The 27,829-nt window shown below is 41.0% G+C and overlaps 1 protein-coding gene across 2 annotated transcripts in view; it reads left to right on the forward strand.

Annotated features, from left to right (window-relative positions):
* The first annotated feature begins 14 nt into the window (after positions 1-14).
* pex1 (peroxisomal biogenesis factor 1) overlaps positions 15-27,829 on the forward strand; it is an 81,227-nt gene continuing 53,412 nt past the window's right edge. For both annotated transcript variants that reach the window (XM_078421421.1, XM_078421411.1), the window contains exons 1-14: positions 15-341; positions 4,378-4,524; positions 5,306-5,389; positions 6,032-6,146; positions 7,765-8,507; positions 11,980-12,099; positions 12,894-13,017; positions 13,639-13,748; positions 18,278-18,372; positions 18,612-18,744; positions 21,138-21,234; positions 22,901-23,071; positions 24,636-24,790; positions 26,180-26,369. In XM_078421421.1, the coding sequence (XP_078277547.1) occupies positions 213-341; positions 4,378-4,524; positions 5,306-5,389; positions 6,032-6,146; positions 7,765-8,507; positions 11,980-12,099; positions 12,894-13,017; positions 13,639-13,748; positions 18,278-18,372; positions 18,612-18,744; positions 21,138-21,234; positions 22,901-23,071; positions 24,636-24,790; positions 26,180-26,369 (2,413 nt within the window). In that variant the 5' untranslated portion in view covers positions 15-212. The remainder of the gene's footprint in view (positions 342-4,377; positions 4,525-5,305; positions 5,390-6,031; positions 6,147-7,764; positions 8,508-11,979; positions 12,100-12,893; positions 13,018-13,638; positions 13,749-18,277; positions 18,373-18,611; positions 18,745-21,137; positions 21,235-22,900; positions 23,072-24,635; positions 24,791-26,179; positions 26,370-27,829) is intronic.

Genomic DNA, 27,829 nt, shown 5'->3' on the forward strand with positions numbered 1-27,829 from the left:
CCATTGCACCTTTGCTCTCGATTGTCAATGAAACTATATGGGAGGGACGAGAACTAGGACCCCGATCCGTGGATGTTGAAGCTCCCGCGTGCTGCCGTTCTGGAATGCATTTTAAATTTGTAAACGCAGTGTTCTGCGCCTAATGGACGGAGGTGGCCGCTGGCTTTGAGCAGAGGCGCGAGGGGTGGGGGCTCCGCCGAGCGAGCCAGACGATGCCGCGCGCCGGGCTCGGGCTCCGGGCCGTGTGCGTGCAGCTCCGACTCAGCAACGCCAAGGACTGCTTCCTGCACCTGCCTCCCCAGCCCGTGTCGCAGCTGCTGCTGCTGCTGCAACAGGAAGAGGTGAGGCGAGGCCCATCGCTCGCTCTGTTGTCGGCCTCCAGTAGTCAGGTGGTGGACGGAGGGGGAATGTATCCATCACTAAGGTTGTAGACGCTCGGTTAGTTGGACCCCTCCATTTGAGCTGGAGTTTAAAGATTTCAAGCCACTTCCTAGAAATGACTAGGGTGTTGTTCATGTCCCACCGAATTAAATTCCACCTACCTTGACTCCATCCTATCCCCCTGGTCAAATCCCTACCTCACTATGTCCAAAACACCCCTCACATGCTCTCCGTCTCCTCAATAACTTGTGTTTTTCAGGCCCCCACTCCCTCATCTTTACCATGGATGTCCAGTCACTCTACACCAACATCCCCCACAAGGATGGGCTTGAAGCCCTCTATTTCTTCCTCGACCGCAGAACCAGCCTAGCTTTGTCTACCAATACTCTCCTCTGCCTAGCAGAGCCGGTCCTCACCCTCAAGAACTTCTCCTTTGACTCCTCCCTCTTCCTCCAAATCCGAGGCGTAGTTATGGGCCCTGGCTATGCCTGCATCTTTGTAGGGTACACGAACAATCCCTGTTCCGGGCGTACTCTGGCCCCACCTCTGCTACATTGACGACTGCATTGGTGCTACCTCTTGTACCCATGCAGAACTCACTGACTTCATACATTTCACCACTAATTTCCATCCTGCTCTTAAATATACTTGGACCATCTCTGACATCTCCCTACCGTTTCTGGATCTCACCATCTCCATCACAGGAGACAGACTAGTGACCGACATCAACTTCAAACCGACTGACTCCCACAGCTATCTTGACTCCACTTCTTCCCACCCTGTTTCCTGTAAAAACAATCCCCTACTCCCAATTCCTCTGTCCATGCTGCATCTGCGCCCAGGATGAGGTGTTTCATACTAGGGCATCAGAGATGTTCTCATTCTTTAGGAAACGGGGGTTCCCCTCTTCCATTATAGATGAGGCTCTCACTAGGGTCTCCTCTATATACCGGAGCTCTGCTCTTGCTCCCCCTCTCCCCATTCATAACAAGGATAGAGTCCCCCTTGTCCTCACCTTCCACCCTATCAGCCGCCGTATACAACAAATTATCCTCCAACATTTCCGTCACCTCCAACGGGATCCCACTACTGGCCACATCTTCCCATCTCCACCCCTTTCTGCTTTCCGCAGAGACTGTTCCATCCGTGACTCCCTGGTCTACTCTTCCCTTCCCACCCAAACCACCCCCTCCCCAGGTACTTTCCCCTGCAACCGCAGGAGATGCAACACCTGTCCCTTTACCTCGACTCCATCCAAGGACCCAAACAGTCTTTCCAGGTGAGGCAGAGGTTCACCTGCACCTCTTCCAACCTCATCTATTGTATCCGCTGTTCCAGATGTCAACTTCTCTACTTCGGCGAGACCAAACACAAGCTCGGCGATCGTTTCGCTCAACACCATCGCTCAGTCCACCTTAACCAACCTGATCTCCTGGTGGCTCAACACTTCAACTTCTCCTCCCAGTCTGACCTTCCTGTCATTAGCCTCCTCCATTGTCATAGTGAGGCTCAGCGCAAATTGGAGGAACAGCATCTCATATTTCGTTTGGGCAGTTTACACCCCAGCGGTATGAACATTGACTTCTCTAACTTCAGATAGTTCCTCTGTCCCTCTCTTTCCCCTACCCCTTCCCAGTTCTCCCACTGTCTTCCAATCTCCAACTACATCCTATCTTTGTCCCGCCCCCTCCCCTGACATCAGTCTGAAGAAGGGTCTCGACCTGAAACATCACCCATTCATTCTCCTGAGTTGTTACCTGACCGCTGAGTTACTCCAGCATTTTGTGTCTATCCTAGAAATGACTAGATCATGGCTTCATTGTTGAAGGTGCCTCCCCCTCACCCCCAATCATTCTCACCTTTCAGATGGTTGCAAAACCTCTCATGGCACTTGCATTGCAAGGTGATTTGATTAAGATTTGCTGGTTGCTGGTTCAATAAAGCAAATAGAACAAAACCTTTATGGGGACCAAATGCACATTTAAGTTTTGGGGCAAAAAATGTGAGGAGAATTAAAAACAGTTTATGTGGTGGCTCAATTAAAGCCCAATATAATTGTGGGTTACCGTAGTTTGATTCCTCATAGTGTTTACAAGAGACACAACCATAAAGTAAACACAAAATAGGCCATTAAACAATTGCGCAATTCTAGAAGGCTAGATTAACAAATGGAGAAATTTGTCTTGAAATTGCCTTTCCTGCCCACAAGAGTACTAAGGTCTATGTTTCTAAATAATAAATATGCCCAGTGTTCCAGGCTGAGTTTCAGGGAAAGATAGCGTAGTTACCTGCAAAACTATGGCCATTTGCATGTGTAACTCGGACAACTTTTAGATTGTTCCTGAAGTTGCCGATAGCTCTGCTGTTCGTGCTGTTTTCCAAGAATATGCTCTGATATTAGATTGTGCATGTGGATGAAAGCACGAAGTTGCAATTTCCTGAGCATTCAAATAAATATCTGTTTCAAAAAATACAAATTTTAAAAGTTTTTAAGTGGATATAAGTATTTTGGCCCTTCAGCCCACCTAGACCATGCCGACCCCTATACACCAGTGCAATATTATTCCAATTTCCTTGCACACGAGGGGCAATTTACAGAAGCCAATTAACCTGCAAACCCGCACGTCAATAGACAATAGACAATAGGTGCAGGAGTAGGCCATTCAGCCCTTTGAGCCAGCACCGCCATTCAATGCGATCATGGCTGATCACTCTCAATCAGTACCCCGTTCCTGCCTTCTCCCCATACCCCCTCACTCCGCTATCCTTAAGAGCTCTATCCAGCTCTCTCTTGAAAGCATCCAACGAACTGGCCTCCACTGCCTTCTGAGGCAGAGAATTCCACACCTTCACCACTCTCTGACTGAAAAAGTTCTTCCTCATCTCCGTTCTAAATGGCCTACCACTTATTCTTAAACTGTGGCCCCTTGTTCTGGACTCCCCCAACATTGGGAACATGTTTCCTGCCTCTAATGTGTCCAATTCCCTAATTATCTTATATGTTTCAATAAGATCCCCCCTCATCCTTCTAAATGCCAGTGTATACAAGCCCAATCGCTCCAGCCTTTCAACATACGACAGTCCCACCATTCCGGGAATTAACCTAGTGAACCTACGCTGCACGCCCTCCATAGCAAGAATATCCTTCCTCAAATTTGGAGACCAAAACTGCACACAGTACTCCAGGTGCGGTCTCACCAGGGCCCGGTACAACTGTAGAAGGACCTCTTTGCTCCTATACTCAACTCCACGTCTTTGGAATGTGGGAGGAAACCGGAGCACCCGGAGAAAATTTTAACAAAATTCAACTTTAATTTGTATTTAAATGTTTACTTAAATATTTTCCAATTTGAATGTTTGGTATATTTTAAAATGTTTTTGAATTTGGGAGGTTCCCTAGCTAGTAGGTAAAACAAATGATTTACACCTAGAAACAAGGCACTACAACTGCTGGTTTACAAAAATAGGGACATGAAGTGCGGGAGTGTCTCACTCCCGGCTGGAGAACATGGGTAGTTTTGGATCTGGACCCTTCTTCCCATAAATGGGTGACGGTTTGGGTCGGGACCCAAGACGTCACCTATCCAAATTATTTACGTCAATAACTACACTTTCAAAATTCCCGATGAAGTGCTAAAAGGGATTGTAAATAATTTATAGAAAAATATCCTGAGAAAGTTGAAACTAATATCTGGAAGTTTTGTTGGAACACTCCAAATTCCTCCAGTCAGTGAAAATCCCATCTATTGTCACAAATAGTTCTATATTGTGCATCAAATAATGAACATGAACCACAGACTATTTATTTACTTTGGAGATCTCATTTCATTGGCGTGATTAATTCATTTTTATACTGTATTCCAAGGCACAGCGGGAGAAATTCTATTGTTGCATATCCATAGATCTTTGTTGTGATTAGTCTGTTAACCACTTTTATATATATTTTAATCCACGGGGAATTTATTTTTACTGTTCCTCTTTGTCTACAATATTTAGTGCCAAGCAATTGAATTATCCTGGGATCTTAAACAGACAGCATTCCTAAGCTGGGTGACACGCAGATCTACAGGATTTGAAGAAGAAAACATTGCAGAGATCAGTAGACATCTTGGGCAAAAGCTTGGTGTCAAAGATGGAGAACAGGTCTGTAAATCATTTTTTATAAGCTTCAAAACTCCTTTAAGAATCATTAAAGGCAGGTCTGATTGGTATTTGTTCAGACTGTCAACGTTTTACATGCAACAGTTTCTTTTATCTTTTGATTCAGCTCTTTTTTGAATGCATTTTCTTACTTTATTCCCCCAACATCTGCATCCTCTGGCATTGACTATTCTTTTCACAATTATCTTGGTTCCACATTTTGTGCTCTCTCTACCATACCTTGGATTGCTTTCCTAAGTCCTGAACTTCAAATCCTAGACACCACCAGCTTGAATGCTTGACTGTGCAGCTTGGTCTAACTTGACTCCATCACATAGTAACATACTACATGTGTGATCAAATTAGCATTACCTTTCAACATAATTAAGTATAGAAATGATTCTAAACTAATTTTCTTCATTACCAATCTTCTTTGGCACTTTTTTCATGACCTTTCATTTAGATCTTGGATACATTGTAAAAGAGAATGGATTTTTTTTGTGGGGCCAAACTAATCAGTCTGATCAGCTGTTTGATACAACACTGACACAATCCACATTTCTCAGCTATTTTGTGGTGCCCATTTGTAACAATTTCTCTTCTGCAACACTTTGCAGTACCCAAACGTGCATGTAATCCCATGGTTGCTGTCTTGTTCAACTTTATTAAATTATTTTGCCCCCCTCACACTTCCTACTTCCCCAACATTGCACCATTGATTGTGGTCACATGCTTTTACTTTGGTGACAGAGCAATTACTTCATATTTGCTTTCCGTTTTCCAGGTATTTCTCAGGCCTTGTGCACAAGTCTCTTCCTGTCAAAAGGCAGTTGTCGAACCTCTGACTCCTGATGACTGGGACATATTGGTAACGTATTATTTTCTTAACGGTTGCTTACAAAAGATAATCGTCTGTGGTAAAGATATAAATATCTTTCTTACATTAATCATGAACTGGCTCTGTATTCAAACATAACTGGCCACCAATGGAAAAATGCATGCATAGTTACAGTGGTGTGTACTTTTCATTGTTGAGGTGCTGTTATTGTGAAATTCCACAAGTCCAGCATTATACCTTGGTAAAATTCCAATACCAACATTGCAACAGTTGCAGGTGTTTAATGTTCTTTGAATCTGTTATTTTAATAACTACTAACTTAAAGCAAAGCACTATGTGCTGGACTAGCTCTGTGGGTCAGGCAACATCTATGGAGGGAATGGATATGTGATGTTTCAGGTTGGGACCCTTCGTACAGTCTGAAGAAGGGTCCTGACCCAAAACAGCGTCTATCCATTCCACAGATGCTGCCTGACATGCTTGAGTTTTGCTTAAGATTCCAGCATCTGCAGTCGATTGTATCTCCTACTAATTTAAGGTTCTTTTTTTTTTTTTTTAAGTGAAAATATTTGCAATATTATTCATATTAGTTTTCTTCAAAATTGAATATTTTTAAGTTTATAGCTAAATATTAAAAATACCCCAAAATATGAAATGTATTTTATTTTTCAGGAGCTCCATAGTACATTACTTGAAAGGCACATTATGGATCAGATCAGGATAGTCTTTCCAGGAGGAGTATTTCCATTGTGGATAGAGAAACATACTGTCATATATATTGAAGTTGGTAAGTTAGTTGAAGTCAGTCAATAATGTTTTTGCTCATTTATATTCATGCATACTATGTGTAGCTGAAAATTTGATTGGATTATGAAGGAAAATCAATCTAGTATGACATGTCTTGTGACAAGTTCCAAGTTTCTGGGACCTTTCTGCATAACACAATTTTGTGAGTGATTTTATAAATGAATGGTTGCCTAATGTTTGAGCAGAGGTTAGTGACTTGCATTTTGACCACTCGCAAAAACCTTTCCACTACCTAACACATAAGAGATTAATAAAATGATGGAATATTCCCCAATAGCCAAATTGAATGCATCTCCAATAACACTCAAAGTTGACATCATCCAGATAAGGTAGCCGGCTCATTTAATTTTTTGCACCCCCTCCATTCACTTGATCACCAGTTGTGGCTTGCGCTATCCACAAAATGCTGTAATCGGCCAACCTCCAGACACAATTCCTGCCACCAAAAAGAACAAGAGGAGCAAATACTTGGGAAACACACCACCTACAGTTTCTCCTGCAATTCTTGCACTATCTTAATTTGGAAATAGATAATTCTGGCTTCTAGCACAGTTAAAGGTCTAAATCATTAAATTCCCTATCTCTGTGAAGTCCGAAAAGCACTTAGCATGGAAATGGGCCCTTTCACCAGTGAGTCCATACTGACCATTCACCACATATTTTTACTAGTTTCACGCCAACCTCATTTTATTTCCCACACACTCCCATCGGCTCCCCCTGGATTCTATTGTCACATTCGCACCGATGTTTACTGAGCACACTTTTGGGATATGAGAGGACACCAGAAGGTAACTCATGTGGTCATAAGGAGAACGTTCAAGCTCCACACAGATGTCACCTGCAAAAAGCATTGAACCTGGGCCTCTGGGGTTGTGAGGCAGAAACTCTAACCTAATGACACTGAGGATACCATTATTTAAAGACTGTAAGGCTAAAGACGGTGACTCAGCACCATTTTTCCAGAGGCAATAAAGGGTGGCCTTACAAAAAGACCAGAAGAAATGGTGAGGAACGTGGCAGAGATTGCATGGAAGAGCACTGGATGCTTTTGAGATTCAGAAATATACCAAGGAATAATCAAACCTGGATCTGTACCTTGGATTCCCACATTGAGTTCTTGATTTCAATTACATCATCGTTATTTGTCATCACATGAGTAAACACTGCATTGAAAAGAAAGGAATAATTGTACCAGGCATATATTAATATACCTTTTCAGTTGTTAAGAGGAAGCTCGGATAGTCTTGCTATTGAAAGAAAAACATTAAATTTGTTTGACTGGGACAACGAACAAAATGCTTGGTGATATTGAACAAGTCTGCCAAAGATTCTAGTTAAATGGAAGGTTGGCTCCAACTGTTCTGTCCTTGAATGGTGTTCACAAATGGATATTAGAATGTACCCCATTTTTCGCTTGACTTAAGAAATTAGTCAACATCATTATTTTCCCAATGATTAGGGCTTTATTGCATTGTTATTTGTGGTGCAGTGCTTTTACAGAGGTAAGTTATTGATTGTAAAGTACTTTGGGGTATTCTCACATCATTAAAAGACAATATATAAGTGCAGTTCTTCCACTCTCTCTTTTTATGGTCTAGGCTCTCTAATGCCCGCTGCTGCTTATGGAAGGTTGGAACCTTACACTGAACTCATTGTCTCACCCAAACTGCGACACATTACTAAAAATTCTGTTGAAAGTGACATTTTTAATGAAGAATTCAACTTGAACAGTAACAAAATACATCGTGAAAAATTAGAGAAGCCGAGAATTGAGTATTCTTCCAAGGGATTGTATGATCAACAAGGAATGAATGAACAACTTGTAATGAAATCTCAAGATATCTCCCAGAAAAGCATTATATGGGATATATGGCATTTGATAAAAAATATATTCGCCACAAATTTGGAAGTCCTAGAACAGCAGCCATCCAAAGTTATTGACATTGATAATTTTTTGAGTACCTTCTCCAAGTCCATTGAAATGGACTCAATATTCAGACTATGTAAAAGATTTCCTTCCAATTTAGACTCAATGCCATGGAACCAAAGGCAGCCTGATACAGTTCATATCTTTCCTTGTCATCAAGGTTTGCTTACTCTAAACAGCAGTGATACTCAAATTATTTATGGAAAACTAATAAAACTTTTGTCACATAGACAATGCATAGAACAATCTAAGCAAGGTCTACAAAGAAAGAAAAATACAACTTCTGATGGAAATGATCCAACAAACGGAATTGCCAAAGCAGAAGAAAATGAATCCTGTGTCGTTAAAATAATTATTCATGGATATGAACATTTAATATTTAAATCTGCAGATTTTCACAGTGGAAAAGTTTGGGTTAGTATTACAAATGGCAAGTTTTTTAAGATAGACACAAAAAGCTGGAGTAACTCAACGGGTCAGGCAGTGTCTCTGGAGAGAAGAAACTAACAAGTTTTGTCATAACGTGTGCACCATTTGTCTCTGAATTTTCCATGTGTATGTAGACTATTTACAAAGTGCTAGGTCATAGCAAAGTACTGAACCGTTAAAGCTGCATAATCAGGCACAAACCATACTTAAGTCCTTAATTCTGTCATCCCAACTGCTCCCTCTAAAGTGTTATTTATTAGAATGTGCCAGTTAGAGAGGTGCCAGATAACCAAGGTTTTACTGTGGGTGTCAAATAATTGTACTCCACATTAAGATTTACCTTGTTTTATTATTATAAAAACATGACTAGCATGACATTAATCTCATCTGTTTCATTTCCACAATTTGGTGAGTAAACTATTTGTTGTTTAATTTTTAGTAACTTGTCCTTAGGTGGGGGGGGGGGGGGGGAGGGGGGGGGGGGTGGGGGGTGGGTGGGGGGGGAGGGTTGGGGGGGGGTGGGGGGTGGGGGGAGGGTTGGGGGGGGGGGTGGGGTGGGGGGGGGGAGGGGAGGGGAGGGGAGGGGGAGGGGAGGGGAGGGGGAGGGGAGGGGAGGGGAGGGGGAGGGGAGGGGAGGGGGAGGGGAGGGGTGGGGAGGGGAGGGGAGGGGGGGGCGGTTGTGCGTTGTTTGCCCAAAATGACAGAATTCAGTATTCAAACCATTAATTTGTAAGCTATCCAAGTGAAATATATAGAACTGTTCCTCCAATTTGTGTGTGGCCTCATTCTGCCAATGGAGGAGGTCCAGGTCTGCAAGGGAATGGGAAAGGGTGTTGAAATGGTTAGCAACTAGATCCAGCAGGCTTTGGTGGTCAGAGTGTAAGTGTTCGGTGAACCTCTATCTCACCTGGAAGAACAGCTGGGGTTCCTGCATGGATGTGAAGGAGGAGGTATAGGGACAGGTGGTACATCTCCTACAGTTACAGGCGAAAGTATCTGGGGAGGGGATGATTTGGATGGGAAGGGATGAGCAAACGAAGGAGTTGCGGAGGGAGTGGTCTTTGCTGAAGGTGGAAACAGGTGGGGATGGGAAGATGTGTCTGCTGGAGGGATGGGAAGATGTGACTGGTGGGAATGTCAAAGAATGATGTGTTGGATGCGGAGGCTGCAGGGTGAAGGGTAAGGACCAGTGGACCACTATCCTTGCCCTATCTGGGGGGGGGAGAGCGAGAGCAGAACTGCAGGACTCTGAGCTGAAGAGTTATCCATCTATGACAGCAGGAGGGGAAATCACAATTACTAAAGAAAGAGGACATCTCGGATGTCTGAATGGAACATCTCCTCTTGGGAGCTGATATGGTAGAAACTGTGAAATTTGTGAATAGGGGATGGCATCTTTGCAAGAGGCAGGGTGGGAGCAGGTGTAGTCCAGATAACTCGGAGTTGGTGGGTTTGTAGTAGGTGTCAGTCAATAGTCTATCCCTGTGATCGAGTCGGAGAGATCAAGAAAGGGGAGAGTGGTGTGAGAGATAGTCCAAGTGAATTTGAGGGCAGGGTGGAAGTTAGTGGTAAAGTTAATAAAATCAATGGGCAGCATGCAGTTGTTAATGTAGCGGAAGAAGAGTTGGAGGATGATGCCAGTGTATGCCTGAGACAAGGACTGATCAACGTAATCAACAAAAAGGCAGTCATAGCTGGTGCCACATGCGAGTGCCCATGGACACATGTTTAACTTGGAGAAAATGTGCGGAGTCAAAAAAGATGTTTGTGGCGATGACACGTTCTGCCAGGCAGAGGAGATTATTAGTAGAGGGAAACTGATTGGGGACACAACAAACAGCAGATACTGCTTTCCAAAGAAAGACACGCATTGCTGGACAGCTCAGTGGGTCAGGTAGCATCTCTGGAGAACATAGATAGGTTGCGTTTTGGATCGGGACTCTTCTTCAAACTGATTGTCCAGAAATGCTGTCTGAAAATGATTGGGTCTCTGTTCAAGGAAACACCAGAGAGCCTTGAGACTTTCCTGGTGGGGGTTAGAGTTGTAAAGGGACTGGATGTCTATGGGAACGATGAGGTAAAGGGGGCCTAGGAATTGAAAGATATTGAAGGGCGTGTGTGCATTTTGGATGTAGGTTGGAATGTGCTTGACGCGGGAGGATAGGGTGGAATTGAGGTATTTGGGGACGAGTTCTATGGGGAGTATCCACAGGCACAAACAACGTGTCTGCCAGGGCAGTCCTGCTTGTGGATTTTGGTAAGGAGATAGAAACAGGCAATGCGGGGCAGGGGAATGGTAAGGTAGGAAGTGATGGAGGGGAGATTGCCAGAGGAGACGAGATCAGAAACAGTCTGGGGATTATGGCCCAGTGTTCATCTTTGGGGTTATGGTTAAGGGGTAGGTATGAAGAGGAGTCAGAGAGCTGGCACCTGGTCTCAGCACATTAGAGCCTCCTCCTCCTCGTAGATTTTATCTGCCAAGGAATCCTCACTTTCCAGTGATGACGCGTTCTCCTGTCTCCAATACTCCCCATTGTGAACCTCTCCCTTGCAGACCAATTGGTCCTCAACAAAGGCCTTGCCTTTGTACCCCTACATCTACACCTCAATGAGTTCCTGGCCTGTCAAGATGTTGAGCTCTTCTTCCGTCGCCTCTGCCACTGGATCTTTTTATTTGGCAAGGAGTCTTTGCCCTCCAGTGATGACCCCACCTCCCGTCTCCACCCCTCCTAATGTACTCCACCCTGCTGGCCGTTTGCCCTCTGGACCTATATTTCCAACTGCCTATTTGACATCAATTTGACTTCTCCCCTTCCCTTACCCTCTACAATCGCAAACCCCCTCTGAATGCACAAGCCTTGTCACTCATTCAGTAACAATCCCAATATTGTTATGAAACCGGCAAGGGAGGTGCCAGTGTGGTCTGGCAGACTGAAACTTCCCATTCCCATACTGACCTTTGTCTTGGGCCTCCTCCATTGCCAAAGTGAGGCCACACGCAAACTGGAGAACAACACTTCATTCCGCTTGGGTAGCTTGCAACCTAGCAGTATGAACATCAAATTCTAAAATTTAAGGTAACTAACCTACAAACTATCCCCTCCCTCTCCTATCTTCCCTTTGCCCTACCTGGATGTGCACCCATTTCTCTCTCTTCCCCATCCACCTACATCTGGCTTCACAATTTGTGCTTCTATCCTAATCTCGCACTTTTTATCTTTTGATCTCTGAACTTTGTTCAACTCGACCTGTCATGCCTCCACCTTTCTGCTAGCTTTCTCCCCACCATACTCAGTCTGAAGAAGAGTACGAACCTGAAACGTCCATGTTCTCTAGAGATGTTGCCTGATCTGCTGAGTTACTCCAGCATTTTGTCTTTTTGGTAAACCAGCATCTGCAATTCCTTCTGCAATTACATTTTGCTGCAATATTTTACTTAATATCAGCTTTCTGTTAGATTCCAGATGGATTGAGAAAGAAATTGAAATTGGAAGCATCTGCTGCAGTCAGGTTAACTTCATTACAATTAGATCCATCTCTTCCAAGCAGTATTCGGTTGCAGCCATTGCAAAGACTGGTGAGTGAATGTGCCGGGCTTTTTTTCTAAATTTCTTATCTAAGTAATAAAATGGAATCATCCTCATTTTGTTATTTCTTGAAATAAGAGGGCAACAAATTATCTACTGCCAGAATCCTAGTCATTCTGTTTTTGAACCAACACTTAGAACATTAGACGGTCACTACTGTGATAAACTTGCATGTCAATTGCCTTCATGTGTTTTGTTTTGAAAGGAAATTAAGTCGACTGCAAACTATCATTATTGTAAACAAAAATTGTAACTTCTATCTTTATTTGTGGTTGATCTCTTTACATTTAAAACAAAACAGATGAAGCAATTTTTATCTTGGTTTGTGTAACATAATGTAATTGGGAATGTTCTTCTTGTCTATTTGATGAAAGATTCATTTACTTTGTAACTTGTCAATGTATTTTGTAAACAGTCCAAAATGTTTAGTGGAAATTATGAACACTTTCAGGTGAGTTGGATTTGGCACTGGGAGCTGAAGCCATATTGCAATGAGCAGTCTGCAGAATAGATACACAGGTTTAATTGGGAAAGAAAAGGCTTTCTCTTGTTGAGTTTTAAAAATTGTTTCAAAATATACAATGTGTGTAATGGGATATAAATGGTAAGAATATTCAAAGTTAACCCTTGTACCTTCACTTATGCAGCATGACTTTCAGTAAAGTGAAAGATTTAATAATATCTTAGCAACAAAATTATACAAGTTAAATCAAATTATTTAATTTAGTATTTCAATATACTCCAAATCTTTGAAATTACAAAATGATATTTTCTCCCTTTTCAGCCACAGGAGATTAAAGATGATGATATTAAATCCTGCTTCCTTTCATGGCTAAGTAGTGTGAGCTCCAACAATTTCCCATTTTTTGCTGCATTATCAAATCTTGTTGGAATACAGGTTGCTGAACGTAAGTAATAAATGTTAAGATTGCCTTAATTGTGGATACTAGAAGATTTGCAAATTCTCTCTGTTAGAAATAATAATATTAATATTGGATTTTTTTGATTGTCCATTTTAAAGCTGGAGTTATGCAGAGTGGTATTAGTGTCAGAGTGACGCGTCTTACAATGGAAATGAAGTCCCAACAGTGCACTGATCAATTGAATGTTGAATGGTGCATACCTATTACTTTTTAAGGCACCTTCAATAATGTTTATTGGAACATTCTTGTGTTGATAAATTTGTGTTTTTTAAAATGCAAGTTTGTACAACAGAATTCTTATTTTTAACTTTGTTTATGGTTAACTTCTGATTTTTACTTGTGCATATCTGTGGTCAAGTTTGGATTTGATGTTGGCACTTTATTGTTCAAGTAGTGAAATTCCAAATAAGATACAACAAAATATGAATAGCAAAAACATGAACTAATGTATTATTTCCTTTAAAAAATCTTGTTCACTGTGCGCCAAGAAGTTACAAAACAATGTTGTTTTATTTTTCTAAGTAGTAAGGTGTCTTGAGCCATGCTGATGTCAATTTTAAATGTAAAAACAATTTAGTTGATACTAATTATTACTTTGTATTGCAGGAGAGATTGAATTTATGCTATTTGTGGAACAAGTTGTACAAAAGTCAGAAAATGAAGGAAATGAATATTTTTTATTGTATCCCAGTTTAATTGACAAGATTGATATAAAGGTAAATATTCTATACCTTCACATTATGCATAGGAAAGAACTGCAGATGCTGGTCTGAAGAAGGGTCTCGATCCGAATCATCATCCATTCCTTCTCTCCAGAGATACTGCCTGACCTGCTGAGTTACTCCAGCATTTTGTCTACCTTCAAATTATGCATCCCTGTTAAGAACATTTATAATGCTAAATTTAGGTCTCTTTGTAACAGTTAATGCAATTCCAAATAACAAATTAATCTCTTGTTTGGAATGGATATAAATCATAATCATCGAGGTAGGAGCAGAATTAGGCCATTCGGCCCATCAAGTCTACTCCGCCATTCAATCATGGCTGATCTATCTCTCCATCCTAACACCATTCTCCTGCCCACAGCCTCTGACACCTGTACTAACCAAGAATCTATCTCTGCCTTAAATACCTCCACTGACCTGGCCTCCATAGCCTTCTGTGGCAAAGAATTCCACAAATTCACCACCCTCTGACAATAGACAATAGGTGCAGGAGCAGGCCATTCGGCCCTTCGAGCCAGCACCGCCATTCAATGTGATCATGGCTGATCATTCTCAATCAGTACCCCGTTCCTGCCTTCTCCCCATACCCCCTGACTCCGCTATCCTTAAGAGCTCAATCTAACTCTCTCTTGAATGCATTCAGAAAATTGGCCTCCACTGCCTTCTGAAGCAGAGAATTCCACAGATTCACAACTCTGGCTGAAAAAGTTTTTCCTCATCTCCGTTCTAAATAGCCTACCCCTTCTTAAACTTATTCTTAAACTGTGGCCGAGAAATTCTTCCTCATCTCCTTCCTAAAAGAATGTCCTTCAATTCTGAGTCCTGTAGTCTATGACCTGTAGTCCTAGACTATCCCACTAGTGGAAACATCCTCTCCACATCCAATCTATCTAAGCCTTTCACTATTCTGTATGTTTCAATGAGGTCCCCCCTCATTCTTCTAAACTCCAGCGAGTACATAAATACATAAGGGGGAAAAGGGTAACTAGAGAGAGAGAGTGGGACCTCTTAGGAATAAAAGCAGTCACCTCTGTGTGGAGCCACAGGAGATGGGTAAGGTCTTCAATTAGTATTTCTCCTCTGTATTTACCGATGAGAAAGACAGTAGGACAGAGGAAATTGGAGCAGTCACTGGAAGTGTCATGAGAGCAGTCAGGTTTACCGTCGAAGAAGTACTGAAGGTAATGTCGTGTTTGAAATTATAAACAAATCTCCGGGGCCTGATCAGATATATCCGAGGACATTGCGGGAAACTAGAGAGAAAATTGCGGGAGCCCTGGTTGAAATTTATGAGTCGCCCTTAAATACAGGAGAGGTGCCGGAGGATTGGAGGGTGGCAAATGTGTGCCCCTTTTCAAGAAGGGCTGCAGGAAAAATGCTGGGAACTATAGGCCGGTGAGCTTAACATCTGTAGTTGGTAAGTTACTGAAGAGTATTCTGAGGGATAGGATATACAGGCATTTGGACGGGCAAGGGCTGATTTGGGACAGTCAGCATGGTTTTTTCGTGGGAGGTTGTGTCTCACAAATCTGATTGAGTTTTTTGAAAACGTGAGCAAAAAGGTTGATGAGGGCAGAGCTGTAGATGTTGTGTACGTGGACTTTAGTAAGGCGTTCGACAAGGTGCCGCATGGTAGGCTGCTCTGGAAGGTTAGATCTCATGAGATCCAAGGAGAGATAGCTGAATGGATAGCAAATTGGCTCCATGGAAGGAAACAAGGGGTTATGGTGGAAAGTTGCTTCTCAGAATGGAGGCCTGTGACTGGTGGTGTGCCACAGGGTTCGGTGCTGGGCCCGTTACTGTTTGTCACCTACATCAATGATTTGGATGAGAACATACAGAGCAAGATTATCAAGTTTGCTGGTTTTGCAGCTAGTGAAGATGGTTGTGAACGATTGCAGCAGGATCTGGATCGATTGGCCAGGTGGGTGGAGGAATGGTTAGAAACATAGAAACATAGAAAATAGGTGCAGGAGTAGGCCATTCGGCCCTTCGAGCCTGCACCGCCATTCAATATGATCATGGCTGATCATCCAGCTCAGTAACCTGTACCTGCCTTCTCTCCATACCCCCTGATCCCTTTAGCCACAAGGGCCACATCTAACTCCCTCTTAAATATAGCTAATGAACTGGCCTCAACTACCTTCTGTGGCAGAGAATTCCACAGACTCACCACTCTCTGTGTGAAGAAATGTTTTCTCATCTCGGTCCTAAAAGACTTCCCCCTTATCCTTAAGCTGTGAGCCCTGGTTCTGGACTTCCCCAACATCGGGAACAATCTTCCCGCATCTAGCTTCTCCAACCCCTTAAGAATTTTATATGTTTCTATAAGATCCCCCCTCAGTCTTCTAAATTCCAGCGAGTATAAGCCTAGTCTATCCAGTCTTTCTTCATATGAAAGTCCTGCCATCCCAGGGATCAATCTGGTGAACCTTCTCTGTACTCCCTCTAAGGCTAGAATGTCTTTCCTCAGATTAGGAGACCAAAACTGTACACAATACTCCAGATGCGATCTCACCAAGGCCCTGTACAACTGCAGCAGAACCTCCCTGCTCCTATACTCAAATCCTCTTGCTATGAATGCTAACATACCATTCGCTTTCTTCACTGCCTGCTGCACCTGCACGCTTGCTTTCAATGACTGGTGCACCATGACACCCAGGTCACGTTGCATCTCCCCTTTTCCTAATTGGCCACCATTCAGGTAATACTCTGCTTTCCTGTTCTTGCCACCAAAGTGGATAACCTCACATTTATCCACATTATATTGCATCTGCCATGCATTTGCCCACTCTCCTAATCTATCCAAGTCACTCTGCAGCCTCCTAGCATCCTCCTCGCAGCTAACACTGCCACCCAGTTTCGTGTCATCCGCAAACTTGGAGATATTGCATTCAATTCCCTCGTCCAAATCATTAATATATATTGTAAATAACTGGGGTCCCAGCACTGAGCCTTGCGGTACCCCACTAGTCACTGCCTGCCATTCCGAAAAGGACCTGAAGAGGACCCGTTGATGGAATTTAATACAGAGAAATGTGAGGTGTTGCATTTTGGGACGTCGAACAAGGGCAGGATCTACACAGTAAATGGTAGGCCTCTGGGTAGTGTTGTAGAGCAGAGGGATCTAGTAGTACAGGTGCATGGTTCCTTGAAGGTCAAGTCGCAGGTAGATAAGGCATGGTCTAAAAGACTTTTGGCACTTTGGCCTTCATCAGTCAGAGTATTGAGTATAGAAGTTGGAAGGTCATGTTGCAGTTGTATAAGACGATGGTGAGAACGCATTTAGAATATTGTGGTCTGTTCTGGGCACCATGTTATAGGAAAGATATTGTCAAGCTTGAAAGGGTTCAGAAAAGATTTACGAGGATGTTGCCAGGACTAGAGGGTGTGAGCTATAGGGAGAGGTTAAGTAGGCTGGATCTCTATTCAATGGAGCATAGGAGGATGAGGGGAGATCTTATAGAAGTATACAAAATAATGAGAGGAATAGATCGGATAGATGCACAGAGTCTTTTACCCAGAGTAGGGGAATCGAGAACCAGAGGACATAGGTTCAAGGTGAAGGGAAAAAGATTTAATAGGAATCCGAGGGGTAACTTTTTTACAAAGAGGGTGGTGGGTGTATGGAACAAGCTGCCAGACGAGGTAGTTGAGGCTGGGACTATCCCATTATTTAAGAAACAGTTGGACAGGTACATGGATAGGACAGGTTTGGAGGGATATGGATCAAGCGCAGGCAAGTGGGACTAGGGTAGCTGGGACATTGTTGGCCGGTGTGGGCGAGTTGGGCCGAAGGATCCGTTTCCACACTGCATCACTCTATGACTATCTACAGGCCCGGTGCTGTCAAACGCTAACTGCATTGGCCATCTGCACACTGACAGATCCAGTGTTTCTAAGACAGTTTTCTACCACCTATTTCAATTGACTTTTTTTTCCTCTAGAAAGTGCATGGCACAGCAATCAGTATGTAGTGGGTGCTTGGTAGGAGAAAATACATATTTTAATGATTCATGTCTGCAGGCATATATATTTGAAAAAAAGCTCTAATCTGCCTGCATCTTATTAAGATTAATTTGAAATTGTTCATTCTCGAGCTGATGACGACCAATGGGGATGCTTTCCACATCTCCTTGTAAATGGTTTATTTTGTTTTTGACAGCGCTTTTTATCACCTTTTGATTAATTTTCCTTAGGACCTGGAATCGATTCCTGTTTGATAAAATTTCTCTTGGCCACTGAGATATTTTTGTTGTACTAAATAAATCCTTGCCTAACTGAGGGAGCAATTATTCTGACTTATTTTCTTACATTCGCAATTGTTACATGCATATAATGTTGCCAATACAATTGTAGTTGCATGTTTGTTTCTGACATCATTTTGTTAGCGTATTGATGGTGCTGTATTGAAAATGTAGTAAACATTTTCTCTGTCGATGCATTATTCTTGTCATCATTTCAGTTATGTCTTAGTATTTTTAATGGAATGAGTAACTTCTGTGTTGTTTTCTGCAAAGGTGATTATGCATCCTCCACTAACCAAGTCCATTGAAGTAATGACTGTTGATGATATTGACCAGATGCTACCATTTTACAAATTGAATTGTTTAGGGTAAGAATGTTACTCTGTTTTTATTTGCAATCATTTCCACATTTAAATCTGAAGTCGTTGGTCATCAGCTCATGGAAATGAAAATCTCCCTTAATTTTGAACTAACAGAGAATTTATTTGCAACGTCAAAATAAGAATTGCCTATTTGAATACTGTTCATATATATTTGTAGATATCATTTTGCTTTGTTTCCGAAACCTAGCTCCGTATTACAGTATATAAAATATACTATCTTGCAGCGCAGTTCATCATCTTGCCACGTTGTCCTTTGAGCACATCTTGTTCAGCCTATTGGGTCACCCACTTTCATGGGAAATTGCCTCTGTTGCACAAGGTCTCCGAAGTGGAGCTCTGCTACTTACAGGAATAAAGGTGATGGTCTGCATTTCTTTGTGTATAAAGTAAATAATCAGATGCTCTCACAGAATGTAAATATGTTAACTTTTCAGTATTACTATTGCAATGGCTGAGAATTAGCTGGAACAGTAACTATCATGCAATAGATACTTCCTCCTCTTGAAACCTGAAATGCAATTTGTGCAGCATCTATCTATTGAATGTAAGAAACAAATGGGGAGATGACAGAGGAGGTGATAGATTGAAAAGGATATAGAAAGTGAGGAAGTGAGACTAGCTCAAGAAGGAGGAATCGAAATGGAAGGGAAAGTAAGGCTATATAAAAACTTAAACGATTGAGAATAGTTTACAACCTTCAGGCATAGGGTCCCAGAGCTTTAACCATTTCCATCTCTCCAGTTTGGCTTTGATGACTAGACCATAAATCATATAATTAACAAGCTGCCTATGATGTAAGCCATCAGCTATAAATGTTACAGTAAGCTCTCTGATAAATAATCTTTTAACACTGCAGTTTTCTAAAATATTGATTCAGTAAATTTCCTGCCCACGGTTGACTGGTTTTCAATCCAGACATGGTTAACATCTGGAGCTTGTCCATGGTTTACAAATTGGATGGATTCTGAAATTACCTCCAGTGTCAATTACTTGTGGCAGTCAGAAGGTTGCACTGCATGTCACATTGAAAGAGAATTAAATGTGGGATAGATGCAAGTCAGTGGAACTAGCTTAGTTAGATAACTTGGTCAATGTGGATAGGTTGGACCAAAGGGCTTGTTTCCATGCTGTACATTTTATGACTTTTAAGATTCAATGATTGGTATGTTATAGTTGTGAATCTTTTTCTGAGACTCCAAGAGGGATTATTTCCAATTTATTGTTTTAAACTAATATTTTGTACTTGTCATTTTACACTTTTTGAGTTTCTGATTCAGGTTCAGTTGCAAATAACTTGGTATTGACTGTGAACCCGAAGACCATAGATATTTTATTTTTAAATATGTCTTCAGGGCAGATAGACACTTAATCCAGGAATTTTGCATTGGGGAATTTATTGTGTGTGCGAGACTTAAAGATCAGGAGCTTGAAGTCTCCTTCAAGTCAAGTCAAGTCAAATTTATTTGTCACATACACATACACGATGTGCAGTGAAATGAAAGTGGCAATGCCTGTGGGTTGTGCACAAAAAGAATTACAGTTACAGCATATAAATAAAGTTAATAAGTTACTATTAGTGTCGACAAAAATTTAGTCTCTGGGGTTATAAAAGTTGACAGTCCTGATGGCCTGTGGGAAGAAGCTCCGTCTCATCCTCTCCGTTTTCACAGCGTGACAGCGGAGGCGTTTGCCTGATCGTAGCATCTGGAACAGTCCGTTACTGGGGTGGCAGGGGTCCCTCATGATCTTACTTGCTCTGGATCTGCACCTCCTGATGTATAGGTCCTGCAGGGGGATGAGTGTAGTTCCCATGGTGCGTTCTGCCGAACGCACTACTCTCTGCAGGGCCATCCTGTCCTGGGCAGAGCTGTTCCCAAACCAGACTGTAATGTTGCCGGACAGGATGCTCTCTACAGCCCCAGAGTAGAAGCAATGAAGGATCTTCAGAGACACTCTGAATTTCCTCAGTTGTCTAAGGCGCTGCTTAGCCTTACCCACCAGTGCGGCAATGTGCGTTGCCCACGTCAGATCCTCTGCGATGCAGACTCCCAAGTATTTAAAACTGCTCACCCTATCCACAATCGACCCATTTATCTCCAGTGGCGTGTACGTCCTTGGATGTTTAGCCCTTCTGAAGTCCACAATCAGCTCCTTTGTTTTAGTGACATTCAAGAGGAGGCTATTGTCCTGACACCAGAGTGCCAGATCAGCCACCTCCTCCCGGTAGGCCTTCTCATCGTTGTTGGAGATCCGGCCCACTACCACAGTGTCATCAGCAAACTTGATGATGGAGTTTGAGCTGAACCTGGCCCCACAGTCATGTGTGTACAGGGAGTACAGTAGGGGGCTAAGGACGCAGCCCTGGGAGGATCCTATGTTCAGGGTGAGGGAGCTAGATGTGTGTTCCCCCATCCTGACTACTTGGGGCCTGGCAGTGAGAAAGTCCAGGACCCAGGCACACAGAGGGGTGCTAAGGATAAGCCCCTTATCCCTAAAGCTATCTCACATACATCTTAACCTGATCAGGCATGGGGTTTACTAGTCTACTCTACTCATCTGCTTACTGGCTATACTTAATGAACTTTTGAAAGATCTTCTGGATGAAGTGTTGGACAAATAAGATGTCCTGAAAAAAAAGTTACGCAGGAAGGAGCTGCTTTTACACTTTGTGATTAATATGTAAATAAACAGCTTTAAATAAATTATTATTCTATCACTTACTAATGATTTGGAAATTTAACTTTGTTCAGGGTAGTGGGAAAACTACTTTAGCGAAAGCACTCTGCAGAGAAGCAGCAGATAAACTGGAAGCACATGTTGAAATTATTAACTGTAAAACTTTGCAAGGTAAGAATAAGTAACTTACAAATATTTATTTATTTGTTCATGAGATCTGCTTGGCAGAACTATCATAATTTGTTCAACCCTGCTCTGTCTTTTAACTGAGCGACTTGTGATAAGTTATTGTCGATAGCAAGTGAACGTCGCCCACATTAGTAAGTCACATGCAAAGCAAACTACAGTTCAGGGTCGCCACATGCAGTAATTTTATAGTAACCATTATAAAGACTAGCAGTTCAATTCCTGGTTTGTTTGATTTCGTGAATTTAAATATGAATTTGTGCCTCCAGATCAATACTCTAGACTTTTGAATACTGGTTAAGTAATTTAAAAATCTAGATATCAGTCTGGAAATTCTATGGTGCCTGGAAAGATACCTAATTTTGGTGCTTGCTTTTATCACGCTGATTTTAATAGGTTTTATCAATTTCTTGCATTCAGAAACAGTGAAAAAACATTTAAATTGCAGTAAATGGAAATGTAAAACATCCGGAAACAACAAAATAAAATAACTTCAATAAAAATAATTATTTGCTGCAATTTTTGCTTCCTAATCCACAGGCTTAGAATCTCCATTGAAATCAAAAGGTTCTTACCATGGAAATCAAAACAAAATTTGAAATCTGAAATAAAATCAGCAAAGATTGGAATCATTCAGCAGGTCAGACAGCATCTGTGAAAACAAGTTAGTTTTATGTTGCAGTAAAGATGGGGAGGGATGGGTAGGACATGGGGAATGTTGGACACGGGTAGGACATGGGGAATGTCAATGTTGCAGATTGACAGCGGAAATATCTGGTTCTGATACAGAGAAAGTGAGTTACCCGAGCTTGTGCTCAGAATGAGTTCAGGTCTGCAATGAGAGAGAAGATGGGATGTTTCTCCAGCATACATTGAACATTATTTATAACAGTTCAAAATGCCACAGACAATAGGTCAACGTGGTAGATGCTCTGCAGTGATTACCCAAATTTGACAAGCCTGCATGTTGCATCGTTTTGTGTTCCTTCAAATTCTCTAATGCCATTATCTCATTCCATCTTTTTCGCTGTCTCTAAGGTATTTAATACTCTATTCAATTTCTGTTACATGCTTTTCTGATAAGTTTTAACATTTCATATGTATTCTTGTAGAATGCAGTCAATTTAATTGGGTGGATGTGGAGGTTTGGCTCAAGAGGGAGGGGATGGATTGCATAATTGCTAATGATGAAACAAACTTGAAACATTGTTGAGACCCGTTTTTGTGCCTATGCATCAAAATTGCAAAAGTGGCAACCATGTGTGTGTTGTTTCCTGCCAGATGCACCTGGACTTCTCTGAAGATTAGTATATTAAATGCAAGAGATGACCTGGAAGAAAAATTGTGGACTGCGAAATTCCACTGAGCCCATAAATTCTTTATTTTCAATAATCCAATTACAATGAGTATTAATTGAAATTAAATTTAGTTCCACACACGGACATGACTTTTAGGTATTTCTAATTTGAAAAAAATTTGGAAAAAGATTTAACCTTTGTTTAAGAAAAATCCAAGTCTAGCAAATGGCTTTAACAAATCCATGCTTGTGTGAATTGTATGTAGGATCCCAATGTATGCATATGTGCTGAAATTGAGAAGAATTGGATTTGAGTATAATTAAAAACCTTTATTAATCTGTTTTTGCATCTAGGTAAAAGGGCTGAAAATATTCGTAAGAAATGGGAGGAAGCTTTCACAGAGGCAGCATGGCGACAACCTTCTGTTATTCTGGTGGACGACTTGGATCATATTGCTGGTTCCATCTCTGCTTCAGAACATGAACACAGTGCTGAGGCGATTCATAGCAGACAGATTTCTGAAAGTAAACATTTTAATGTTAAATGTGGTTAATGCTTTTTACTAATAGGCTAAAGGCCTTGAAATTGGATCATATCCCAATTCTAGAAAGCAAAGCATTTTCAACAGTTTGTATTATTTATTTAATTACATAAATAAATTATTTCAGAAATATTTTTAAGCCCTAGGTAGGCTGGCCATTGCTGCAATGCTTAATTTGAGGATAAAACATTAGAAACTCATGATAATGTCTTTGAGTTTAGACCCTCTAATTGACAGCTGGATTATATCACTTGATGATTTTGTTATTTTCTGGTTTAAAACTTTAAAAAATAATCAATTTTTAAAATAATTGGTCACAATTACTTGGAAATCTGCAGGTATGTTTCAAACTACCGTCAAGTCCAAACTTTACAGTGACACTGGATTGTTCAGAGAATAAGGAATCAATTGGTTGGACCTGCACTTGTTTTGAACAGCAAATCCACTCATTTCAATAGAGGCTTGGTTGCAAGAACCCTAGGTATATGTTAGATCATTTACATTTTATTAATGACTACATTTTACTTTAAAGTTTTGTTTAAAAAAAATTGTTGATTGTAGATTTTTGGATAAAAAAATAAATAGATGCAGGAGTAGGCCAATTGGCTCTTTATGCTCATATCACTCTTCAGGAAAATGGCTACATTTAATCCCATTTTCTTAAATATCTTAATCTATTGATTTCTGAGTATACTGAGTGATTGAGCCTCCACTTCCCTCGTGAATTTCAAATACATTTTCTTGGATGAAGACATTTCTTCTCGACTCTGATCTGAATGGTCAACTTCGTATTTTGAGATTGTGATGCCTAAATCGCATATCCCATATCAACATACTATCCACCCTGTCAAGTCCTTTAATCTTGCATATTTCAATGATTATCGCCGAGCCTATTCAGCCTCTCGTGATAAACCCACCATCCTAGCCTGGGGAACCCTCTATTGCAATTATATCTTTTTTGTATTTAGTTTATGTACTATAAAATATCCCAGATGTGACTATACTTAAATCCTCTTGCATGCAAACCTTCAGTGATTCATGTGCAAGTACTCCCATGTTCCTCCTGAACATCAACATCTTTCAGCCTCTCAACATTAAAAAAAGATGGTCTGAGTTTCTTTATTTCTACTGAACCGGATGGTCTTGCATATGTTTCATTTACCATTGAATATGTGGGACATTGGATGGGTTCAGCAGCTGGCTAAGCCTAGAAATGATTGATGTAATTTTGGGCGGTTTTGGAAGTGGGGCTTGTGCTGGCACATCCACTTAATATTTTGCTGTGCAGTGCCCCCTGCTGCCCAAGACCTAGTCACTGGGGATTGGATGTTATTTACCAGCTAAGAAAATACCGTGGACTTGCAAAAGGTAAGTTTGTACTTGCCTCTCATTCAGTAATAGGGCAAATATCACACCTTTATCTGTGGTGTGCTCAATTAATGGCATTGTGTTGATTGAGAATGAGAATCTTAAGTAGTGTAAAAGATTTGCTCTGGGTTTAATTTACATTGCTAATTTCAGAACCTGAATAATTACTTTTCTTTCAGTTTTGAAGTATTTGGTTGCTGAAGCAGTTTCACGTGGGACTGTTATTGCATTGATCGCCACAAGCATTTCTGAGCATACTCTGCATCCCTCTCTGATTTCTGCTGACGGTTCTCATCTATTTCAGTGTATTCAGAATATTTCACTTCCAAACCAGGTAAACCAGCTTAACAAATATTTCAAGCTAATCATTCTACAGTGTTACCAGCATCATATGTTGAAATGATAGAGTAGACTGTAATCATTTGTAACAGTTCCTTTGAGAACTGTTTGCTATCTGCCACTCACTGGGCAGTTTATCTCAACTTTTTTTACCTGCATGTGGAAATCAATGTCTTTAACTTAGCTGTTGGTGCCAAGAATCAAATGCGTTCCTTGTCAAAGCCTGGAACATTAAGCTTCTGTGCTCATAATTGAACCCAGTGGTAAGCTGATGTGAGTTAGGTAAAATGGTAAATGCAGGTATCTGTCTTAATATTTCAATGAATTTCTAGGACACTATTGTTTTTAAATTATAATTTTATTTTTTTAACAATTATTATATGCCCAATTGAACTTAAAAATATCTCAGTACCAGTTTTATTTAAAAATAGTTCAAGGGAATTTGACAGCAGAGACCTGTCAGAAGCGCATTGGGGTGGTCCAAGGCTAAGCTCAGGGCCCAGTTGCTATTTGCAGCCTTCCCTGCTTTGTGGAAGAATCTTTTGGGATGGAGGATCAGCTCAATTGGCTGTCTGCACGTGTTTTGGTTAGTGCAGGTGGGCGGACATAATGGTCCGACAATTTCATGCAGTGGACCAGATCCAGTATTATCCATTTTGATATTTACGAATGTTTTGCTATGTTGTGTGCAGAACTACAGTGTCGTATGACACCATGATTTAAGATAATAACATGTTTTAAAAATATATAGAAGCAGAAACTATTCTGATATTTAGTACTTTGAGTTCTTCTTTTAACAATGAGGTTCATTTTCCTCAAATGGTAAGAACAACTGCTTATGGTTAATACGTAGAAACTATGATATGTTCATTTATGAATTGATCTGTTTTAAAACTTCTAGAATGTTAAAAGAGTGGTAAAGACATTTTGGTTTCCATTCCTTTAAGATGCCGAAAACAGGTTTATTTACTGCTGTAGGTGGGGTGGAGAATGCATTAAATTGGTCACAAATTACAGAATTTAAAATAATGGGCCAATAAGCATCGCAACCTAATACCTTCAGGGCAGAATTGTTCTCTGTAGCCTCTTGTAAACTGTCATTGGAGTCCTGTGAGTGGAAGTGAAGGCTTAAAGAAAAATGCACAGTAAATAACTTCGATAAGATAAGTAACAATGTAACGGTCATTAAGTCATCTAAAGTAGCAAAGTGACATGTGATAGTTTAAATTAAAAATGGTTCACTTATAACTTTAGATTTTGGAAATGTTGTTTGGAATAATATGATAAATGTTATCAAAGTATCCTAATATGTGAAGTTTAACAACGAGTTTAAAATTAGTACTTGGGGACATGCCCATTAAATAGTAAATCTTTTGATTTCTAGGATCAGCGAGTCCAGCTACTAACTTCTGTAATTCAAAATAAAACTGTCATTTCATTGAAGACATTACAGAGCATTGACTTTCAAAGATTGGCGAAAGCAACTGAAGGCTTTGGAGCAAGAGATTTTGTTGTGTTGATGGAAAGGGCTATGCACTCACATTTATTAATAAGCAAACACAACAGAGAACAAGGTATGTCTGAACATTGGCATCAAAATAACAGTGGATTGCTAAATTCAAATGCTCTTTTTTTTTTAACCAGTTTTCGTATTACAGTAATGTTTGAAATTAAACTATTTCTGTTCTAGTTGCTGGTCCCTTTACTTCATAATTTTTTTGTTTTTGAACAATTTTTGCTATATTACCCCATTTCCTTGTGGATATTGTCAGTTAGCAGCACAGCTTGGTTTGGGAGCAGCTCTGCACAAGATAGCAAGAAATTGCAGAGTTGTAGATGTGGCATTGTTCATCACACAGACCAGACTTCCCACTATTGACTCCATCTACACCACACTGCCTCGGAAAACAGCCAACAAAATCAAAGACTTTTCCCATCCTGGTCATTCTCCCTGTTTTCGTCCAGCAGAAGGTACAAAAGGTCCACCAGATTCAGGAATAGTTTCTTCATCTCTGTTATCAGGCTTCTGAACAGTCCTTCAATAAGCTGAGGGTATAGTCTGATTCATCTCTACCCCATTGTGGGTGTTGGACTTTTTCTAAGAAACAGATGCACCACAATGCTGAGAGCTATGTTCTGCATTCTCTATCTTCCCCTTTGCTCTATTGTACTTGAGTTTGAACTGATTTTATCTATGTATCTGATCTGTTTGGATAGCATGCGAAACTAAAGCTTTAACTGTACTTCGGTACATATGACAATAATCTAAATCTAAATGACAAGGGGGGGGGGGGGGCATTCAGTTAATAGAATCCACACTGGATCCCAGATTAGCCTGATTCTCTCACTCATTTCTCTGCAAACCATTCTCTCATGCATCCCATTAATCACTCTTTAACCTCCCACACACCCACCAATGCATACCAATAACAATTTACAGTAGTCACTTAACCTAACAACCAGTATAAATACACCATACAACTTGTATTTAAAACCATTGAGCAATTCAAAAATCACATCTGCATTTCCTGTTTACAGAACCTTATCTTCTGTTACGAATTCTTTCCATTACCAAGTTCAAATCTTTTTTAATGAAAACTGCACATGTCCATGTTGTACTGTAATTTTTTTCCGTTCTTTCTCCCCTTCTCATTTTTCCCTATTTTCTTTCTTTCATTGAATTTACATATATGTATAGTATATCATTCTTCTGGATTTCATTGTATTTTACTAAACTTCTCAAATGACTATTGTTTTGTTTGAACTAACTTAATGGAATTCAAAAGCTTATCTGTACATGGCCCCAAGTCCCCTAATGGAGCCTTCTATCTCTGCAGTCCAACTCTTTGACCTCGCCTTGCATCCCTTGCCCCCCCCCTCCCCCCCCACTTATCTTACTTTGTGCCCCCTTGCCCTTCTTGGGTCCTATATCCCATCCCCAGCCCCAACACTATCTGTGACCTTTCTCCTTCCCAATTCTCTCCCCCACCCCCCAAGCCCTTTTCCCTATCCATGCCTTCCATCAGCTGATGTG

This window comes from Rhinoraja longicauda, chromosome 2, assembly GCF_053455715.1.
Source record: "Rhinoraja longicauda isolate Sanriku21f chromosome 2, sRhiLon1.1, whole genome shotgun sequence".
In the NCBI taxonomy this organism is placed as follows: domain Eukaryota; kingdom Metazoa; phylum Chordata; class Chondrichthyes; order Rajiformes; family Arhynchobatidae; genus Rhinoraja; species Rhinoraja longicauda.